This window comes from Callorhinus ursinus, unplaced genomic scaffold (assembly GCF_003265705.2).
Source record: "Callorhinus ursinus isolate GAN/ISIS: 27379988/994484 unplaced genomic scaffold, GSC_fseal_2.0 scaffold5, whole genome shotgun sequence".
Lineage (NCBI taxonomy): Eukaryota > Metazoa > Chordata > Mammalia > Carnivora > Otariidae > Callorhinus > Callorhinus ursinus.
The window spans coordinates 66,122,154-66,144,656 of NW_027397067.1; the positions used below are offsets into that span (position 1 = coordinate 66,122,154).

At 43.4% G+C, this 22,503-nt stretch overlaps 1 protein-coding gene across 4 annotated transcripts in view; it reads left to right on the top strand.

Annotated features, from left to right (window-relative positions):
• The first annotated feature begins 1,471 nt into the window (after positions 1-1,471).
• The window catches only part of NTAQ1 (N-terminal glutamine amidase 1), a 44,475-nt gene continuing 23,443 nt past the window's right edge, over positions 1,472-22,503 (top strand). The window contains exons 1-6 of one of the 4 annotated variants that reach the window (XM_073893178.1): positions 1,472-1,722; positions 6,140-6,239; positions 7,579-7,629; positions 11,464-11,612; positions 12,475-12,599; positions 17,050-17,231. In XM_073893178.1, the coding sequence (XP_073749279.1) occupies positions 1,634-1,722; positions 6,140-6,239; positions 7,579-7,629; positions 11,464-11,612; positions 12,475-12,599; positions 17,050-17,216 (681 nt within the window). In that variant the 5' untranslated portion in view covers positions 1,472-1,633 and the 3' untranslated portion in view covers positions 17,217-17,231. Of the gene's footprint in view, positions 1,723-6,139; positions 6,240-7,578; positions 7,630-11,463; positions 11,613-12,474; positions 12,600-17,049; positions 17,232-19,337; positions 20,044-22,503 lie in introns of those variants that run through there. The other 3 variants (XM_025871072.2, XM_025871074.2, XM_025871073.2) reach the window with 3 other exon arrangements.

Consider the following 22,503-nt stretch of genomic DNA (forward strand, 5'->3'; position numbering starts at 1 on the left):
GACCCCACTGGATGTTCTCAGGACCACACTCCCAACTCTTGTACCGCCCCAGAAACTGCAGGAAGCTTCTTCTTCCAGCACACCTTACTGAGAAGGCTTAACTTGGTGCCCACTTTGAAGGAGAAATGTTTAAAGGAATTCTGTTATTTATCATAGAGCCTATATTGAAGTGTGTCAGAGCCGAGAGGCAATACATTGATAACTGACACAAGCACTTATGTTTGAAGTCTTTAGCATTTCCGTAGGGGCTTTCGAACTCCTGACTGCAGATGGCCTATAAACCAACTAAGAATTTCAGTTTTTATAATGGGAAGTACGATATCAGTTATATATGTTCATTACAAATATAAGACAATTCAGAAGGCTAATAAGTATAAAGTGAAAGTCCTTCATACCATTCATTCGAGATAAACAGTTTTAATAATTTGGTTACTTCCAGACTGCTGGCAAATGTATGATTAACATAAAACAGATGCCATGGGGACTCTTTTTAAACTTTTTTTAAAACTTACTCTCTCAAGGGCGCCTGGGTGGGCTCAGATGGTTAAGCGTCTGCCTTCCGCTAGGGTCAGGATCCCAGGATCCTGGGATCGAGTCCCGCATCGGGCTTCCTGCTCAGCGGGGAGGCTGCTTCTCCCTCTGCCGCTCTCTGTCTCTTATGAATAAATAAATAAAATATTAAAAAAAAACTTACTCTATCAAGGAATCACTGTATCTTTTTGAGTCAACACACACAATTCTATTAAAGACATGTTACAACATGGTGAGATTTGGGGTCGCTATCCCTCTCTAAAACCGTCCGATGCGGACGTATTTGGAATTAACTCCCCCTTTCCCCTGGTTCTAGGGGCCTCTAGCATAAAACTGCTAAAGCTTCTTTTTTCACACACATGATCCTCTCATTTCACTTTGCTCAAGTCGAGTCTTCCGCGTCCCGTCTGGCTCCTCCACAGCCTTGTGGAGGCTTTGAAGAGGGTCTCAGACGCGTCCGGGAGACTCCCGAAGCGCCGTTCAGGGTCGGGCGGTTTACCAATTCCACGCCCTCCCCCGACTCCTTCAAGCCACCTGCGGGTGACCTCGGTCCTCCCCACCCCAACCCCATCCTCGCTGTCACCGCCGCCCAGAGCATGCCCGGCCCCGCCCCAGCAGACTCGAGCTCGGCCAGCGCCGCCCCGCCATGGCTCCACCCACGTGCCTGGGTCCCGCGTACCCGGAATTACGCAAGCCTCCTCGTCCAAGGCTCCGCCCGCTGGAAGCCCACGACGCTCACCGCCCCCCCCCTACCCCGCAACCCATCCGCCCACTTCGCCCTGGCTCCGGAACCTGCCCCGCGCATCCCGCCTGGGCTCCGCCCACCGGAATCTGCAAAACCCGCGCAGCCCGGGCTCCATCCATCCGGAACTTGCACCGCCTTCCTGGGCCCCGCGCGCCCGGAACCTGCGTCGCTCGCTCCGCCCAGACTCCGCCTACCCGGTTCCTGGCTCCACCACCGGGGAACTGTACCAGCTGCCCCGAGCTCCGCCCCGAGGACCCGCGCGGCCCGCCGAGCGCCGGCTCCTCCCCCGAAGCCTGCTCGCGGGACTGGTGCAGTCGCTTCGCCTCGGGTCCGTGCCCTGGCCCAAGCTAGCCCGCCATGGAGGGGGATACCCCCGCCGCTGCAGCCGCCCGCTACCAGCCGGCCAGCCCCCCGCGGGACGCCTGTGTCTACAACAGCTGCTACTGGTGAGGGGGCGCGGGTGCAGCCCCCGGCATCTCCCTGGCTCCCTGGGTCTCCGCGTCGCAGCCGGGCCCCGCCTCTTCTCAGCCCCTCCCTGGGGGCGCTCTGGGCCTCCACTGGCGGGTTTTCCCGCTTGTGGGATGAGGGAGCGGGAATGGCAGCCCTCGTCTCTTGAGTGGAGCGTAGGCGTTTGGAGGGGGGGAGGGGCGGAATTCCCAGGAATGGTAGGGTCGGTGGTGCATTACTAATGCCCGGCGCTTTTCGCTTGCACATTTCGCAGCAGATCTCAGTGCTTGGGGCCCAGGAAGGGGAGTTGGAGGCGGAGGGTGGAGCGCGGAGAACCTTTGCAGATTACTCTGCTGAAGCCTTTGTGGTTTCACACTCATTTTAATTTTGGAAGAGAATGGAGGAACGGAGATTTTGCAAATAACTTTCCCAAGGTCATCAGCTGATAGCGACCAGGAATCCACTTCAGACCTTCTTGTACCAGAAACCGTCATGAACCACCATGTTGTCATTATCATACCCATTACATTTACATGCACTTGCTGTTTGCCAAACATTGTTTTGATTCGCTTGTGTAAACTAATTCATTTGAGCCCCACAATTACCCTAGGAGGTAGGTACTTTTGTTATCCCTGTTTTTATAAAGATGAGAACACAGGCACAGAGGGGTGCAACTAATTTGCCTTAAGGCCACATATCTTGTGAATGAAGAAATGGGGATTTACATGTAGAGAGTTTGGCTCTGGAGTCCACACATTATACCCCTGTCCCAGGCCACCTGTGTGGCCGAGTCACCCCTCCTGGAACCTTGGTCTTTTTCACTCCCACACCTGAGTAATGATTTCTTCCCCAACCTCCAGTTGCAGAATAAACTTCAGGCCCATCTAAACTACCTTTTCCTCTAGCTGGTCATCAAACCAGTGTAACCAAGACTTTAACATTTGTTCAGCTCTGACTGCATGTCAGGGCTCGTGCCAAGTGTTTCCATCCATGGCTCGGAGATAGGTTCTATGATTTACCTCATTTTATTAGTGAAAAGGGAGCCTTTTCAGCAGCCAGAGAAGCTGCGTCTAAGATCACACATCTAGCAAGAGGTGGTGCTGAAATTGGAACTTCTGTAGTATAGGAGTCCGTGATTCTTAACGACTGCACTTTATTTCTGTCTTACTTCTCACCTAAATCCCCTTAGTTCTTGTCCCTAACGTCCATTCGTTTTATTTATTCATTCGGTAAATGTTTATGAGGCACTTGGACTGTGTGGTGCACAATTGTAGGCACTTTGGGATACAACACAGGGTAGACAAATTCCCTGTAAGAGCTCATGGTTCCTATGTTTTGGTTCAGGGAAAGCAGGCAAAACCAAGTAAAGCATGTTTGGTGTTAAGTATTATGAGAAAATAAAGCAAGGTAAGGGATGGTGACTCACTTTTTCATGATGGATATTTAAGGAAGGCATTGTTGATAAAGTGGTATTTGAGCAGAGATCCGAATAAAAAAGGGTGGGAGCCTTGTGGATATTGGGGGAAGATCGTTCTAGGCAGGGGAGCAGTGGTGCAAAGGCTCTGAGAAGGAAGGGTGCAGGAGTGTTCTAGGAACAAGGTAGCTGGGACAGCTAGAGTGGAGTCATCTGGTGGAAGCATGGCAGGGAATAGACATCTCTTCAATAGATGGTCTCCTTTAAGTTCCTTCAGCCATGGGCCAGGCCCTCCTTGGCTGTCAGTGGCTTGTTCCAGTCCTTCCTTACAGGCCTCTGCCCAGATCTCTCCTATCCCCTCACGTCCTGAACCTTAGCTGGCTTCACACTGCTGAAAGCCGTTCTAAATTCACACGAGCCCTAGAATCACCTGGGAGCTTGTAAAGCATGCAGATCTTACGGTCCCACTCCACAGAGAGTCTGGATGTGTGAACAGTGCAGTGGAGGAGTCTTAGCTCGTCCATTTATCACATTTTCAGGAATACAGTTACAGACAGTGAAGTCTGTCTCCTGAGCATAGCAGGTCCTTTCAGATCTGGTCACCATGTGTTTCTCCAATCTCATTCTGAACCTGCCTTCTATTCTAACCCAGGGCTTCTCAGCCATGGCTTTATTGACATTTTGAGCATGCTAATGTTATGGGGGGCTGTCCTGTGTATTGTAGGGCGTGTAGCAGCATCGCTCGCCTCTACTCACTAGATGCCTGTAGCATCCTCACCCAATTTGTGACAACCAAAAGCGTCACCAGATAGTGCCAAATGTTCCCTGGGGGGCAAAATCGCCTCTGGTTGAGAACCAGTGTTCTGCCCAGTCTTAATCTATCAAGGAGGTGCACCTTACTACGCTTGCTCCTGCAGGTTCTTATAACTTGAAATAAATGCCTCTTTTCTGCTGCTTTAGTCAGATGTTATTTATCTGTTCAGAGCCAGCTGAATGATAATAGTGGTAACCGGTATTTGTGTGGCACTAGGTGGTTTGCAGAGCATGTCTGATTCAATTGTAATTGTTTTGTATTCTTTGAACAGTTGAGCACCTGCTATGTGTCAGGGATCCTTCCCTTCTGCGTGCTTCTCTGACCTCAGCCCATCACCAGTAGCCCTTGCAGAATCTTGACCTTAATGCTGCTTTGTTAGTCTTTCTGCTACAAAATAATCAACCAGTAGGTTGGAACATTATTATTACAATCCCCCCCCTTTTAAAGAGGTACCAGGACTCACACCAAATCTGAGGGTCTTCCTATCCCAACAGTAACTCCCAGAGTTTCCAAATATAAGCACCCCCTCCCCCCCTTTTAAGTAGGCTTCATGCCCATTGTGGAGCCCAACACAGGACTTGAACTCACGATCCTGAGATCAAGACCTGAGCTGAGATCAAGATTTGGATGCTTAACTGACTGACTGAGTCACCCAGGTGTCCCAAGGCCCCCCTCTTTTAAACATCAAATGTTTCTTGAGATCCTCCTATATGGTATTGTATCCTGTATGATATTGTACTCATAAAAAATTGATAAAAAAGGACTACAGATTCAGTAACGCCTATGTTTAAGTTTTTTTTTCTCTTTGTGACATTCATACATACTTGAAAAATAATAGACAAAGTTTGTCCGTTCACATATGTATTCAGCTTGCCAACAGTATTTGTGGTACACTCGGATTCTCAAACTCTTCGTGTTAACTCTGTTCTCATCCTTGGGGCTGGGGGAGGGGAACAAACAATGAGAAGCCACTGACCTATACCTCCTCCGTCTTCCTGTGTCCCTCAAAATTAATGACTCTCTTCTATGCATCTTTTATGGCCTTCTCTGATGCTTGCTTATTTATGGATCTGTATGTCTCCTCTCATTGTCTGTGAACTCTAATTTATCATTACATCCTCCAAGCACTTAGCATAGTGCTTTTACATCACAGCCTCTTGAAGATGTCTGCAGTCAACTCCAGAATGTCTACAGGCTGGACAGAAAAATGTCTTCTGAAAACTTGGTCTTAGAACATCCAGGTTTTGTTTGGAAGTTAGGCTTTGACAGATTGAGTCACGAGTACGAGCAGAGTGTTGATGCAGCTCATTTTGAACAAAGGTGCGGTGTGGCTCATTAGAAAAAGATAAGAATCCAGAGGCTGAGCTGTGAATACTGCCAGCAATGATTGATTTTGCCTGTGTGGGAGTGTGCCTGTGGCTATCAGTGTGGCTTGGTTTCATGCACTGGGCATTGCTTTACTTAGGTGATTCTGACTACTGCTTTAAATATCTGAAGGCATGTCATAGAGAAAAGGAGATTCATCTGGGGTATAGGAAGATGGATTTCAGTTCAGCATGAGAAGGGACTTCCTAAAAGTCAGAACCTCTTTTGTACCAGAGGGATGCAGGGAATCCCACTCAGAGTCTCCCTCCAAAAGAATTCCTCGGCATATCGTGTAACTGCTCCCCGGTCCTTTCCAGCCAGAAGCCCTCCTCCCCAACACACTCATCCTGCCCCATTGCTAAGGGGAGCAGTGAACCAATATTAACTAAGATTTGTCAAGTGTTTATGGTATGATTATCCCCATTTTACACATGAGAAAAGCAGATACTCAGGTCGGGATGTTCAAAGCTTCTTACCTTTAAGTGGCTGAGCTGGAATTCCAGCTGTATCTCAAGTCCCCGGATCCAAAACTTAGGGAGTACTGATGGAGCATCTTATCAGTTATAAAATGCCTCCATGTGCAAGCACTGCTGGGGCAGATAGCGAGCATTCTGTTTGGAGGGAGGTCGGCGCACAGTATAAATTGGGTCACACCTTGTTGGGGATGTTTTAGAAGAGGGTCAAACATCAGTCAGTTATTCGATGAGGTGGTGTTTAAAGTCTCTTCCAACTTTTTTATGTCTTCATCAGTCTTCTGTTCAAATTTGAAAGACACAGAGCACTATTGCTTAATTGTACTGATTAAACTATTATTTTATTTCAGTGAAGAAAATATTTGGAAGCTCTGTGAGTACATCAAAAACCATGACCAGTATCCTTTAGAAGAGTGTTATGCTGTGTTCATATCTAATGAGAGGAAGATGGTAAGTTGGTGAGTGATTGCAGAAAGAGAACAAGAGATTTATGGTGACAATAGGAACTAAATACAATATGGGGTCAGCACTGTCCCATAATGTGCTTTATAAAATACAGCAACATTTTAAAGTTTATTTTTGAATGAGTTTTTTTTTTTTTTTTCCTTTCAGGGCACAGTTGAGTTAGAAAAGTTTAGTCCCTTATTTGTAGGTCAAGAAATAGGTGATGGTATACACAGATTAAGTCCCTTTTCTTTAGGTATTAAGTTAGAGCTTTTTATTTATTTATTTTTTTAAAGATTTTATTTATTTATTCATGAAAGACAGAGAGAGAGAGAGAGAGAGAGAGAGGCAGAGGGAGAAGCAGGCTCCCAAGGAGCAGGGAGCCCGACACGGGACTCGATCCCAGGACCCTGGGATCACGACCTGAGCCGAAGGCAGACGCTTAACCATCTGAGCCACCCAGGCGCCCAAGTTAGAGCTTTTTAAATTGCTTAGGCTAGAGCCACATACTCTCAGGTTTGAAGGAAAGATGTTTTTGTCTCTGGAGTTTAAATAAAATTATGGTAAATTTACATGAAGTTTTAAAAAAGCAAGCCTTTAAAAAAAAAGTAAGCCCTTAATATTTTGTAAAGCACTTTAAAAAAATATTTAAAGATTTATATTTTTAAGTAATCCCTACATCCAGTGTGGGACTTGAACTCACAACCCCAAGGTCAGGAGTCACACATGCTACCAAATGAGCCAGCCTGGCACCCTGTGAAGCACTTTTGTAAGCATCATCTCATTTGATGCCAGCGGGAACATGGTAAAGTAGGCAGGCTTCAGACAACTATCTCCATTTTATAGATGAAGAAATAGGGGCTCAGGGAGGTCCCACAAATAATGTGGGAAAGCAAGACTTGAACCTTCCAGGCCTTTTTTTTTTTTTTTTTTTTTAAGATTTTATTTATTTTTTTGATAGAGACACAGCGAGAGAGGGAACACAAGCAGGGGGAGTGGAAGAGGAGAAGCAGGCTTCCCGCCGAGCAGGAAGCCCGATGCGGGGCTCGATCCCAGGACCTGGGACCATGACCTGAGCCGAAGGCAGACGCTTAACGACTGAGCCACCCAGGCACCCCCCTTCCAGGCCTTCTGATTGCCTGTTGAGATCTCTTTCTACTCTCCAAAGAACATCAGATAATTTTTGCATTTTCATTGTTAAAAACACTTGGAAGGATTTAGATTTCTTCTTCATTCACCTTGATTGTTGGTTGCTTAGAAATATTTTATATTTATGTATTGCTTTAAGGAATTTAGTAGTGGTATAATTGAAGTTGTGCCTTATGAAATTGGTTATATTTTGTAGATACCTATCTGGAAACAACAGGCAAGACCTGGAGATGGACCTGTGATCTGGGTAAGATGGTCAATTCAGAGAGCTTCTGGTGCATTCGTACTTGTAATTCCTGAGTGGTCTCTATGTTTTTGTTTTTGTTTTTTTTTTTAAAGAGAGATCATGAACAGGGGGAGAGGCAGACAGAGAGGGAGAAGCAGGCTCCCTGCTGAGCCAGGAGCCCAATGTGAGGCTCGATGTGGGGCTCGACGTGGGGCTCGATCCCAGGATCCTGGGATCATGACCTGAGCTGAAGGCAGACGTTTAACCATTTGAGCCACCCAGGCGCCCCTCTCTATGTTTTGGTAAAGCAGAAGTGATTAGAGCAGTAGAGAAAGGCTATGATAATTATTGATAATTGACCTCTTGGGAATAGATGTTATTTTTGTCTAGGGTAGTACTTACAGACACTTTTTCATTTAATATAATTATTATTACAGGAAATATTTTATTTTTTTAATTATTATTATTATTATTTTTAGTGAGCTCTACGCCCAATGTGGGGTTCGAACTCATGACCCCAGAATCAAGAGTTACATGCTCTACCGACTGATCCAGCCAGGTGCCCCATATAGGAAAGATTTTAAATAGCTGATGTGGCAGATATATTTGTGATCTCCTAGGCTGTTACCCATTTAATACTGGAAGGAACTTCAGCAATATCTAGTCCAGCTGCACATTAGAATTATCTAGATACCATGTTAAAAGTATAGGTTTCTGATTTAGTTGATTTAGAGAACGTTCAGGAGTTAGTGTTCTTAGCAGACTCGTGAGTGACCATGACTAGCATTTGAAAAACCTGGATCTACTGCAGCCCTTCCATTTTTCGGGTGAAGAAACAAGCCCCGAAGAAGAGTGAGAAGCTCGAAGTTATCTAGTTGATCAGTGGCAGGACGGGGTCTCAGCCTGGGGTCCTTTCTAGTACACATCTAGGTGTCACCTTAACCTGTCCCCCTGAAGAATTGTTTATGCTAATAACATGAAGATAAAGTAAAAGAAAAGCTCCATTCATGATAATGTAACCAGCATCTATTTTTTTTTTTTTAAAGATTTTTATTTATTTGACAGAGACACAGCGAGAGAGAGAGAGAGCACAAGCAGGGGGAGTGGGAGAGGGAGAAGCAGGCTTCCCGCTGAGCAGGGAGCCTGATGTGGGGCTCGATCCCAGGACCCTGGGATCATGACCTGAGCCGAAGGCAGATGCTTAACGACTGAGCCACCCAGGAGCTCCCACCAGCATCTATTTCTGATACTTGTTTAAAATAAGATAGCATTTGAATTGGTTTCATGCATTTATTTAGCCTATATTTAAATAGACTAAAATCCCTGGCCTCATAGAGCTCACATTCTTGCCTCTTTTACCAGCAGGTGATTTGCTGTGCTAATATTAAAGCCCAAGTCCAGTTTTGGAGTTAAGTCCCAGTCCTCCCCTTGGTGTCTTTATGAACTGGACATGTTATTTATCTTATCTTGAGTGTCCTCCTCTGGCCAGTGGCGTTGCGAGCCTTAAGTGATATAATGTGTGTGAGGCATTATTCTGGTACCTGGTACAGTGTCTGGTACTGGTGCTCAGGTTTTTCTTGTTAGCAACAATAGCTGCGTAACCCTTGTTGCAGACTGTCCACGTGCCCTAGAAGTCATCCCTGTTGCTGAACCACTCAGCTGACTTTGAGTCATGGTCTTTCTTCTTGTTTTAGAGAAACTTGCAGGGAAAGGACCTGTAGTCATGTCCCCCTTGTACAGCATCTCATGGCATCCCAGAATGAGGTTCCTGTTATGAGAAGTCCCCCCACACCCTCTGGCAAATGTATCTTTGCCTCATTGCTGTCCTCTTGTAGGAAATCGGTACCCCTAGTGGGTAGAGACACCCAGTCCCAAGAAGCTGATCACCTTCTAGGTGGGTTTCCCTCCCCCTAGCCCAGCTTGGTCTCGTCCAGGCATCTGGGCATGTGCTGAATCCAACTCAGATCTGTGAGGCTGCTGCTTGATCTGTATTCCTTGACTCCACATCTGTGCTATAAAGGTGACTTGGAGTTGAGGCCTGCTTTCCCTCTCCAGTTCGCCAGCCATCCGGGATGTGGGGGTATGGACCCAAACTACTGGGAGGTTGTGGATATTCATTACTTACGCGTTTTCCACAAGCTGTACTTTCTTCCCGGAACACACTCCCCTCAGGCAGGACTCAGCCATGGCAGCCTTTCCTCAGTGACATGTTCCTTGGCTTTTGGACCCCACTCCCCTCCATTTCTGGTTTGGCTTTTAAAAAGTGTTTACATACATAATCTCCTTAATTGTCCCACAGCCCGCTGTGGGAAGGGGAGGGGCCAAAGTTTGACCTGAAGGCCCTCACCTGTAGCCTCCTGCTCTTTGCCACCCTCACGCTGTCTGCAGCACTTGACTGGTCCCCACTCTCTGCTCCGGGAGCTCCTCGAGGGTCAGGACTTTCCTTTCTCATCTTTGCATCTTTACTTCAATCACACAGTTTCTCACAGGCAATAGAGAGTATGCACTTCAAAGCCACTGGAATAGGAGGGAAGCGATGTCAGGAGAGAAACAGGTTTTGGATGAGGCAGAGACTAGAGACTCCTGGAGAGAGCCAGCATGCAGGGGATGGCTGCGGGGGGAGAGGTGGAAAGCTTGCCGTGGAAGGACGGGAATTACACGGACGCACCCAGTAGAAGGGGGGCTGCTCTCACTTTATTTATCTGGAGGGTAGCATGCATTAAGGGGAGTGCAGGGCGTAACCATCCATTTCTGATGCTATTTCTGCCTTACGAAGATAGCATTGGAGCCAAAAGAAGCTCTTTAGTTTTTGATGGCAGAGCATCTCCAGTCATAATTAATCACCTTCCTCCCATCATAGGGTCGATGAAACAACGTTTGAGAAAGTGCTCTGTAAGCTCTGAAGTACTAGAAATATAAGCTGATGGGACTAATGCAGTACTAATGTGAGCCTTTTATCTCCCAGTCCTGTTCTCTGTGAGAGCGCCTTTCTTCCAAGGGACTCAGAGCATCTGACTGCCCTCATGCCCCTCCATAACTTCCCTCCCGTCCCTTCTAGCCATTAGCTGGTGTTGGGCAGTGCCAGCGTCGGGGACTGAGTGATGCGTCACAGCTGAGCCACACAGGGGATGCTGTCTTCATCTTTCCTCCTTAATGGCTACAGACCGGGGTTGGCCTGTTTAACAGCAACAACACTTTAAAGTTCTTTCACGTTGCAGGCTAGCCCGAGCAATCGCCTTTGTTAATACTTTGGAGGATATCCTTGCACACCTTTTCCTCTGTATTCATATGCATGCATGTGTACTTTAGAATGCACATGTGTGTCTTCATATACACATAGCTTTTAAAAAAATAATATATAGTACATATTTTGCAATTTACTCTTCCCATCCAACTATGTAACATAATCCGTTTTTCCATTTTCTGCATAAATTTACCTAGGTTTTTTTTTTTTTTTATTTGGTGGCTGCATTGTGGCTTATTCCTCCTGTGGTGGGCTTTTGGTTGTTTCTGAATTTTCACTATTGTAAACAGTGCTGCAGAGATTTTCTTTGTATATATATACCTTTACACGTGTATGGCCATTTTTTTCTGTAGGATGGGTTCCTAGAGGTAAAATTGCTAGGTCAAAGGGTATACATTTAATGTATTGAACATTTCCACTACTTAAGTGTTCCCTGTCACTTAGACATTTAGTCTTTTTTTGGGGTTTTGTGTTTGCTTTATTTTGCTATTTTAAGAAGGGTTGAATTAGTCTTGTATTCATTGTTAATGATTATATATGAGTTATTACTGTGACCTTGGAATTCACCATCAAGAAGTAACTTGGTTAACCTCAGCAACTTTTACTTCTAGGATTACCATGTTGTCCTGCTTCATGTCTCAAGTGGAGGACAGAGCTTCATTTATGATCTTGACACTGTGCTGCCATTTCCCTGTCCATTTGACACTTACGTGGAAGATGCCTTTAAGTCTGACGAGGACATCCATCCACAGTTTAGAAGGTGAGGAGATTCAGGATGGATTTACCTACTTTCTGAAGTTAGACCTTGACAGTTGTACAGGGAGTTTGTGTGAGTGTGTGTGTGTATGTGATTTTCTATTTTTTTGGCATTTGTTTTGCAAATATCACTTGATTTGGCATCACCATTGAGTTGATATTTAAAAATGATTTGCTATACAGAAGATTCAAAATGTTTTGAAGTTTTAAAAGTTGTCCAACATATAAAAGGTTGGCATTCTTTTAAAAATGTGTGTGATGGGGCGCCTGGGTGGCTCAGTCGTTAAGCGTCTGCCTTTGGCTCAGGTCATGATCCCAGGGTCCTGGGATTGAGCCCCACATTGGGCTCCCTGCTTGGCGGAAAGCCTGCTTCTCCCTCTCCCACTCCACCTGCTTGTGTTCCTGCTTTCACTCTCTCTCTGTCAAATAAATAAACAAAATCTTAAAAAAAAAAAAAAGTGTGTGCTATGAGATCCCAAACGTTTTCTGAAAGCCATTTTGGGGATTTCTGTCATACATGTGTATGTGGGTGGGTGGGTGTGTGGGTTGTGACCTTAATGATGAGAAAATTGAAGGGTTTGTGATGGTGGCACCTGAACATTATGCCCTTTACCCCCGATACACAATTGAGTAAATAAAGGCACCTGGATATATTTCTGTGCCTGTGTAGTTTTGGATTTCAGCTGATCGTTTCTCAAGGCTTCTTTAACAGGTGATAAAGCTGCATAGATATTTGTGTATTACTAATAGTACAGAAATGCCTGGGTACTTTTGTGTATGTCATAGAAAATGAGTCTGTATAAAAATTGAGCGGGAGTTTTACTATGAAACCTTCCTAATGTAAGTGAATGTTGCTTTATCTGCAGGAAATTTAGAGTGATCCGTGCAGATTCGTATTTGAAGAACTTTGCTTCTGATCGATCTCACATGAAAGATTCCAGTGGGAACTGGAGAGAACCTCCTCCATCATATCCGTGCATTGAAACTGGAGGTGAGCCAAAGATGCCTTCTCATAGAGGTTTCTGATCACCATGCAGATCAGCATTGCCTCTTAACCAGGGACAAGAAGTGTGTGTTATTCTTTGTATGAAACTCCCTGAGTTGTAAGAAGGTAATAGGGAGCACAGATGTGCGTATTTATTAGATTCAGAAATTGAGGCACAGAGACCAGGACTTAAGCGTAAGAGCTCGCGGGGAGGGGAGGTGTTCAGGAGCAGAATCACGAGACCTGCATACCGCCTTGCACACTGCCAGGGTATTGGGTGTGCCTACTGATGGGACACTGGGCCTCAGGAGGTCTGCGTGCTTGGGTCATTTAACAGTGGGACAAGTAGCACCTTGCCATGGTGGGGTTTCATGTTAGGGTGAAAGTCCCTAGGGCATCCTTGCAATATGTGAAATATCATTTCCCTGGCTCTGTGATAAAATCTGCATTAGAAGGAAGTGAGATCTAGGAGGTTTTATTGTACCACTCATCACATTTATGTGCTTTTAGGCATCAGTCCAATTAATTTCTGAGATTTAAGTAGATAAAGAGTTCTTCACCCTATTACTGTTGTTTGGCATTCACATGAGCTTGAAACATTATTGATGATTGTAAGTAATTCGCAACGTTTGCCATTTCTTGGTGAGGTCATTCCGTCCTGGGGCTTGGACCTTCTGTGTGAAAGTTCTCTGTAAGCTATACAACATACCAGAAAAATAGGACAGTGGCAATCGGAGTTGAGCAAGGAAGAAAATAAATATATTTGGTGTATTTGATCACTGAAAGAGGATTCAAACTGATTTTTGAGGCTCCCTCTGAAAAACTGTCTCATGATTTTAAACATTTATATTGGAGTTGCTTTTGGGTCTGCCAGCCTGCTTGCTAGCCTCAGCATTAGATTGGGGACAGCTCCTAGGTTAGGAGGGGGTATCATAGATCTTCCTTTTAGTCTCGGGCAGCCTGCCGTATAGGGTGTGGCCTGGAACAGCGTGCCTTCAGCCACCTGCCGTTTCTCTTTCAGACGTGAGCACCCAGCACAGAGCCTAGCACATAGCAAGCACTCAGTAAACACCAGCCTGTCAGCCCGGATCCTCTTTGAGTCATTCCTTTTTTTTTTTTTTTTAAATAGTTTTTTTTAAGATTTTTTTATTTATTTATTGAGAGAGAGAGAATGATAGAGAGCATGAGAGGGAGGAAGGTCAGAGGGAGAAGCAGACTCCCTGCTGAGCAGGGAGCCCGACCCGGGACTCGATCCTGGGACTCCAGGATCATGACCTGAGCCGAAGGCAGTTGCTTAACCAGCTGAGCCACCCAGGCACCCATTCCTTTTGGTTTTGATGACTACTGCCCAGTAGATGCTATTTTGTGCCAGGCTTTGGTGCCAGCCACTTTACATAGGAGTTTAGTAGAATTTTTACCACAGCTCAGGCAAGCTTTATTTTGCACATTTGATAGCTGTGTAAAGTGAGGTGCATGAAGATTAAGCTCTTTGCCTCGGATGCACAGCGAGGCAGGATGAGGAGGGGGCATGGTGGTGGTGGTTTCTGCCTTGTGTGTGATTAGTTCATCAGGGACCTTCTGAACTTGAGACTGAAACTAAAAGGAATCTGCTCTGAAGTGTGGGGTGAACATGTGGGTCTCCCATGTCATAATTTAACGACACTGTAATGTTCTCTCATGTGGTAAACTCAGTACTTCAGATCCTGTGTTTATCAAAGGAATATATTTGAAGTTAGGATAAGTGAGAATTACTTTTAGCTAATTAGTAGTGTTTTATAAAAAAATAAAGAAGGTTAAAAAAAGAAAAGTGGTTCAAGAAAAATATTGAACCTTAATGTCTGTTTCAGGTACTTTAATAGCACTTCCCTCCATCCCCTGCATTCAGTGGCGGGTTTGACTCTTAGGGCTTGAATTTAGTACATTTGATATGTTGACCATTAGGATTATATGATTAATAATTTTGGTGGCCATATGTCTGCAAGACCACTCTTTTTCAGTTCAGCATTTAGTGTATTTTAAAGAAAGGAACTATTTTTTTTTTTTGCCCCCATGAGAAGGAAACTGAAATTTATAGTCATATCACCTTGCCCTGAAGAGTCAGTTCCAGCACTAGCCGCTGATGGCTCAGTTTTTAAAGACGCTTCTGAAGTCTTGGGCTGAATTATAGAGCACACCAAATTTCCCCCTCTTTCTGAGTCCTTTCCTGCCTCTTATCCGCATATCCCTCTGATCTTCTTGCTTCCTAATGTCTAGTAACACTGGCTAATTTGAGCCAAGCTGGAGGATGAGTGTTAGGGAAACAAATGTTATAGTGCCTCATGGGGGAGATTAGAAGAGACAGGTGTTTACTTATTATACCTTGATCTCTAAAAAAAATTTTATATTTTGTGTTTAATACATTGATCTTTTTACATAATGAATGATTGCAGATCATAATCAGTTTTTATTTAATTACATTAAAAAGTCTTAGAAAACAAAACAGAAAAGGGGGGGTGCCTTAGAAAACAAATGTTGTATTTCAGAAGCTGAGATTTCTTTTAAAAGCAGTTTGTTAAAAATTTTCACAGACTTTTGCTGGCCTCTGTAGAGTCTGGCACCCACCCACCCAGGTCAGTAGGAACTGCCACTTCATCATTCCTGATAGGTGCTCGTCTTCCCTTTATTTCTGGTTACGTGGTAATCCAGCATTCCTAGCTCTCTGATGACTTCAAGAAAAGTTCTGTGTTTGCTGATTATCTAGCTTTTGTGTTAGAAGGGTGTTAGCAACTCTTTTAGTTTTCTACATCCTCTGTGCTTACCTGCATTTTCGAAAGATACAGGTGTGGCGTCACGGATGCTAGGCTTACATGTTTTTGCTTTCAGTTGTTTAAAGGCTTCTCTCTCTTGTTTTCTGCTTGCGTGGGCTCTGATCTTGTATTTGTTTCTCTGAATGCTTTCCGCTCTCCATTTTTTTTTTTTTTAAAGATTTTATTTATTTGACAGAGAGAACACAAGTAGGCAGAGTGGCAGGCAAAGAGAGAGGGAGAAGCAGGCTCCCCACTGAGCAGGGAGCCCGATGCGGGGCTCGATCCCAGGACCCTGGGATCACGACCTGAGCCGAAGGCAGACACTCAACCGACTGAGCCACCCAGGCGCTCCTCCGCTCTCAATATTTTTAAAGGTTTTTTTCTTTGTCACTATTTTTAGCATTTTGATTAGGATGGATTGTAGTGTAGTTTCCTTTAGGTTTATTCCTGAATAACCTGAAGATTATTCTGAGATCCTGAGATTGGTGGATTTATAGTTTTCATCAAATTTGAAAACATTTGGCCATTATTTCCTTGCACATTTTTTTCTGACCACCCACCCTCCTTTAAATTCTTGTCCTTCAGCTACGCATGTGTTAGATGGCTTGATATTATTCCCATAGGTCAGTGATGTTCTTCTTTTTTTTTCAGACTTTTTCTGTACGTGCTTAATTTTGAATAATATTTTTTTAAAGATTTTATTTATTTATTTGACAGAGAGAGAGAGAGCGAGAGCAGGAACACAAGCAGGGGGAGTGGGAGAGGGAGAAGCAGGCTTCCTGCAGAGCAGGGAGCCTGATGTGGGGCTTGATCCCAGGATGCTGGGATCACGACCTGAGCCAAAGGCAGACGCTTAATGACTGAGCCATAATTCTTTTATTTTGTCTGTAAATTCATTGCTCTTGTCTTCTGCATTCACTAATTTGTTGTTAATCTTATCCAGCACATTTTTTAAAATTTTATATATTTTTTTATGTCTAGAAATTCCATTTTGGACTGATTTAATGTTTTGAATTTCTCTCTTCATCATGCTCATGTTTTTCTCTACCCTTTTGAACATATGGGGCATGTTTATAATAGCTGCTCCTTGTCTGCTAGTTCCATTATTTCTGTCATTTTAGTCCATTTCTGTTGATTGAATTTTCCCCTGGTTTTGGGTCATATTTTCCTGTTTCTTTGTGTGATTTGTAAAATTTGGTTGGAGGCTGGACTTTGAATTTATGTTGTCAGTTGCTGGGTCTTGAGGTCCTTTTTAAAAACAGTGTTGGCATGCAGTTAAATTACTGGGAGTCAGCTGGGTCCTTTCAGGGCTTGTTTTTAGGCTTTTTTAGTGTAGGTCCAGAGCAGCCTTTCATCTAGTGCTAATTTAGCCCCAGTGCTCTGGTGCAGCCCTTCTAAGGACTCTACCAAATGCTTGTACCTTACAAGTTCTCTCTCCCCTGGCTGGGGGGGACTACGGAAGTTCTGGCAGTTATTAGATCGACTATATTCTGGTGCTTCTTTCCTGCCCCTGGGAAGTCAGTCCCAGCCAAAGACGGGTGTGTGTCGTGGTCAGGGTGGGTGGGGAAAGGTGTGGGGGGGTCCGCTCTGCACCCCCCCCCGTACTCTCTGCCCCCTAGGTCCAGCTGCCCGGCCCCTCCCGAACCTAGATGTTTGTCTTCTCACTTCAGGGAGATTGCCATGCTGGGTGTGTTCCCCTCTGTGTGCTGGGCTCCGGACACTGCCCCCGAGGCCAGTAAGCCGGAGGGATCCCAGGGCTTCCCTTACTTGTTTCTACTTTCTTAGGAATCCCAGGTGTGTGCTGCTTGTTGTCCCAACGTCTGGAAAGAGTTGCTAAATATATTTGCATGGTTTTCTGTAAGTTTATGGTGGAAGTGCAGTTTCTGTAACAATTTTTTGATGGGCAGATACAGCAATATGTACATAAAAATTTTTTTTAGTGTGGAGAATTTTTTTTCAAGATTTTATTTACTTATTGGACAGAGAGAGACACAGAGAGAGAGGGAACAGAAGCAGCGGGAGAAGGAGAGGGAGAAGCAGGCTTCCCACTGAGCAGGGAGCCCGATGTGGGGCTCGATCCCAGGACCCTGGGATCATGACCTGAGCCGAAGGCAGACGCTTAATGACTGAGCCACCCAGGCGCCCCTAGTGTGGAGAATTTAAATCATATACCAAGCTAGACAAAATAGTATGTCAGACTTTCAACAGTTATCAGTTCACGGCCAGTCAATTCATTTGTATCCCATCCACTTTCCCCCTTCTCGTATTATTTTGAAGCCAATCCCAAATACTATGTCATTTCAACTCTAAATATTTCAGTATGGATCTCTAAAATATAAGGCTTTCTTTCTTTTTTTTTTTAAATATGACCACTATACCGTTATTACATCTAAAAAACTTAACAGTAATTCTTTAAAATCATCATATAGCTCTCTAGCCAGTGTTCACATTCACAGTTATAAAGTCATAAAGTCGGGGCACCTGGGTGGCTCAGTTGTTAAGCGTCTGCCTTCGGCTCAGGTCATGATCCCAGGGTCCTGGGATCGAGCCCCACATCGGGTTCCTTGCTCAGCGGGAAGCCTGCTTCTCCCTCTCCCACTCCCCCTGCTTGTGTTCCTGCTTTCACTGTGTCTCTCTCTGTCAAATAAATAAATAAAATCTTAAAAAAAGAAAAAAGTCATAAAGTCATCATCCTTTTTTTTTTTTTTTTTAAGATTTTATTTTTAAGTAATCTCTACACCCAGCATGGGGCTCGAACTCACGACCCCGAGATCAAGAGCCACATGCTCTACTGACTGAGCCAGCCAGGCGCCCCCATATCATCTTTTTTTTGTACAGTTTCTTTATTTGAATCAGTGTCCAAATGAAAGCCCCACATTGTGTTTGGTTATGTCTCCTAAGAGTCTTTTTTAATATATAGATTCCTTGCCCAACCCTTGTTTTCCTACGTATTTGTTGAAGAAACTGGGTCTGGGAGAAGCAGTCTGGATTTTGCTGATTGTATCTCTTTTGTAGCCTCTGAATTTCATGTAATTGGCAGTTGAATCCAATTAATTGGCAGTTTGATTATTCATGCTTTTTGTTTTTAAAAATTTTATTTAAAATCAATTAATTAACATATAATGTATTATTAGATTCAGAGGTAGAGTTTAGTGATTCATCAGTTGCATATAATACCCAGGGCTCATTCCATCAAGTGCCCTCCTTCATGCATTTTTAAGTTTTTATTTTGAAATAATTTTAGACTTCTGAGAAATTTGCTAAAACACTATTGAGCATTCCCATATACCTTTTACTCAGATTCCACTAATGTTGAATTTCATATAACCATAGTGTAATTATTGAAACCAAGAAAATGATGTACTTGATATAAATATATTGATCCAGGGGCGCCTAGGTGGCTCAGTCGGTTAAGCGTCTGCCTTCGGCTCAGGTCATGATCCCGGGGTCCTGGGATCGAGTCCCGCATCGGGCTCCCTGCTCGGCAGGGAGTCTGCTTCTCCCTCTGCCTGCTGCTCCCCCTGCTTGTGCTTTCTCTGTGTCAAATAAATAAATATTTAAAAAAATATATATTGATCCAGTACTGTTGACTTACAGACCTTACTTAACTTTTGCAAGTCTTCCCACTAATTTCTTTGCTCTGGTCCAGAATCTACCCCACGACATTACATTTAGTTGTTCTGTCTCCTCAGTCCCCTGCAATCTCTGACAATTTCTTTTTTTATCCTTTCTATAACTTTTACAGTTTAGAAGAGTACTGGTCAGTTATTTGGTAGAGTGTCCCCCCAGTTTGGGTTTGTGTGATGTTTTGTCATGATTAGATTGAGTTACGCGTTTGAGACAAGAATACTGCAGAAGTGATATTGAACCCTTCTCCACTTGAATACTTTTCCCTACTTTTGGTCCCTGGGTTGTTTTATTGTGTTTTCAATGGACATTTCTTTCATGAATTTTTTAGATTCCAAAATGAACCTGAATGATTTTATCAGTATGGATCCTGAGGTAGGATGGGGAGCTGTCTACTCCCTATCTGAATTCGTACATCGGTTTGGCAGTCAGAACTACTGAACTTGACATCTGGATGTAGAACCATGGAGAAATTCTAGGACACGAACAGTTCATCCCTTCATTGGGGACAGCAAACACTATGGTACATTTGGCTTGGAATTATATTTTCCTCTTTTAATTCAGTTGAGTTGAAACATGAATGAATGAAAGAAATTAAAAAAAAAAAAACACGATTTTTTTTTTTGGATATGTTAGGTTGAAACTTGATGTAGTGTGTATTTGCTAAGATATTCCAACACTCATTTGTTAAAACATGTGATAACTTATGCCAGTAATTGCTTTTGTTATGATAAATGTGTGGACTTTGTGTCTGTTCTGGATGTTTTGTTTCTCTCCAGCTACACTGTAAGCTCCTTGAGGGCAAGGCTGTGGCTCATTGGTCTGTGACTCCCTCATGCACCTCAAAGTTGCCCATAAAATGTGTGCTGGTGATTGTACTGCTGCTTGAAGAGGGCTGGTACTGTGAGCTGAATCAGCAATAAGTATTAGTCTTTCTGGACTATTATGTTCTTAAGAAAAGATTGCAGCCCTCTCAGGCTTGAGTGTTATTTGGCCTATTTATATATGTTTTTTAAATAAAATTGATTTAAAAGTAATTTTGTTTTGAAGATTTTGTGTCACCCTTGATGATCTGAGATACCCAAGAATATCTTACTTGTAGACGGGAACCATTACTTTAAAATACATGTATCGATCTTCCTTCTTGAAGATGTTTTGGAAATTTGGCTTTCATCATATAATTCCAAATGAAAGATGTTTGGCATGAAACCGGCATATACAGTGTTAACTCTCACGCATGTCTTCATGATTCTCCTGTAACAGTGAGCAATTTCTAAAAGCAAGGATGTCCAGGCTTTTGATCTTAGATGAGTTTTCAGCTTATTGAGAAACTTTCATTTAATGTAGATCCTCTGCCTTGTGCTATGGAGGGACACCTGCAGTTGTTACTCAAGAATCAATCAAGGGAAATGTCATATATCCGTTTGGTTCAGCTGACCAGGAGGCTTCTGGGAGAAAGTGAATGAACCTTTGGTAAGAGGAACAGAAACACCACCTCTTAAGTTATTTTATAATTTAGAACTAATTATAGACCTCATACTTACATATCTTTGTTGACTTTTAGATGGTCATTTAAAAAGCATGCGGCTAAAATGAAGAAGATAAATTTTGGCAGGCTATAGTACGGAAATGCTTTGTCTTGAGCAGAAAGTTTCAGAGGGACCAAAAGATTGTAATCTGATTTACAAACTGCATTTTTAGAGAGTTTTTTTTTTTGCCAATTTATGAGCAGGTTTCCAATCTGGTATTCATAATTTTGTCTAGTACAGACAAATCAGACAGTGTGTGTGTATAAGTTTGAACTTTGCAGCCAACTTGTCTTGAAATTGAAAACCCCTTACTTCTTGCCAGTGTAGGAAGCACGGTTTAAAGTTTTAAGCCTGTTAAAATGTCCAGTGGTCACAATCTTGAGTTAGAAGCAAAAGAGGACATTTGTTGTTTTTTTCTACCTACCACTCCCCACTGCTACAGCTCCTTACGGGAACCTCTTCTTTGTACATTTTGTTTAGTCCTGGTGGCCCAAATGGAAAGGCCTTTGGCCTAAGCTGGAACAGGCTTGGAGCCAACCGTGGACAAGTCTAAGAATGACCTGTCACAAAGTCCTCTGGATTTGCTGTATTGACATTCAAGGAGAAAAAAAAAATCTCTCCATGAGGAATGTTAAACTAGGGGCCTGGGAGTTTGGGGCTCCCCATGCATCCTGACTGCCACTGAAGGGCCCATTGCAGAATGCCGCCCGGCAGAGCTGAGAGCAGAGCAAAAACCCTGAAGGCATTTCTGAGTGCCTGGATCTTTCTGTTGCTTCAAGCCAGCAGCAACTTTGGAACTTCCCAGTTACATAAACCAGTGGATTCCTTTTTCTCTTCAGCTTGTGTGAGTTGGATTGCCATCAGTTTTAACTGAAAGGTAGGTTCCCTTGCAAGATTTTTCTTGAAAGTTGTTTATCAGGAACTGTACTTTTGTCTTTCTATGCTTAATTTTTCTCTAAGGTCAGGGTTGCTTCTCTTTATACCCAACATGTGTGAGAGAACTGAATAAATACTGATAAATGCTGTCTGTTTGCAAAGAGGAACTTTCAAGAAAAGCAGGGGACTAAAATAGAATTTGTAAGTTGACTATGAAAATAAGAGAAATGAGGTATCTCTGAGAATCTGACACATGACGGAGCAGGGAAGCAAATTCTACAATGTAAAATGGTTCCCAGGTCAGTAGAACTGACTCTCTGATGGGAGATACTACCATGGCTTGTAAGAAGGTTTATGTCTTTCAGAAGAGGGGTTGGTTAGCAATGAAAGTAAAGGCAAACTGTTTTGTGTGTATGGTTTTTTGAGTTTAATTTTTAATTATTTTAAAAATAGGTGGTGCATGAGCATTATGCAAATTCAAAATATATAAAAGTATATGGTAAAAAGTCCTCCGTCCTTCCATTTTTTGATTTCTCTATCCAGAAACAATCTGTCTTCAGTTTTTTTTATGTCCTTCCAGGAATTTTTATGCCCATGTTAGCATATAGGTGTTATATATTAAGTTCTGTTTTTTTTTTTCACCCCCGTAAGTGGTAACATTCTAAACATTGTTCTGCATTTTACTTTTTAAAGTTAAAATACTTGGATATTTTCTAATCAGTACATGTTGAACTTCCTCATTCTTTTTAAGGGTTACATTGTATTCTGTGGTATGCATGGTCCATAATTTCACAGTCCTTTTTAAGTTGTTTCTAGTCTTTTGGTATGACAAAACTGCTTGAAGGAACATTTTCGTCTATGTGTCTTTCTAACAGTTTCTGAGTTAAATTTTGAAAGTGTAGACTGCTAGTTGTCCCACCGAATGCATGCTTTTTTTTTTTTTCCCTAAAAATGGGAATCGCAAATGTTCTCTATAAAGGGCCAGATAGTAAATACTTTGGGCTTTGCATGCCATAAGGTCTTTGCCATAATTGCTCAACTCTGCATGAATGTATGGCTGTGCTCCAGGAAAACTGTTTATAAAATCCAGGG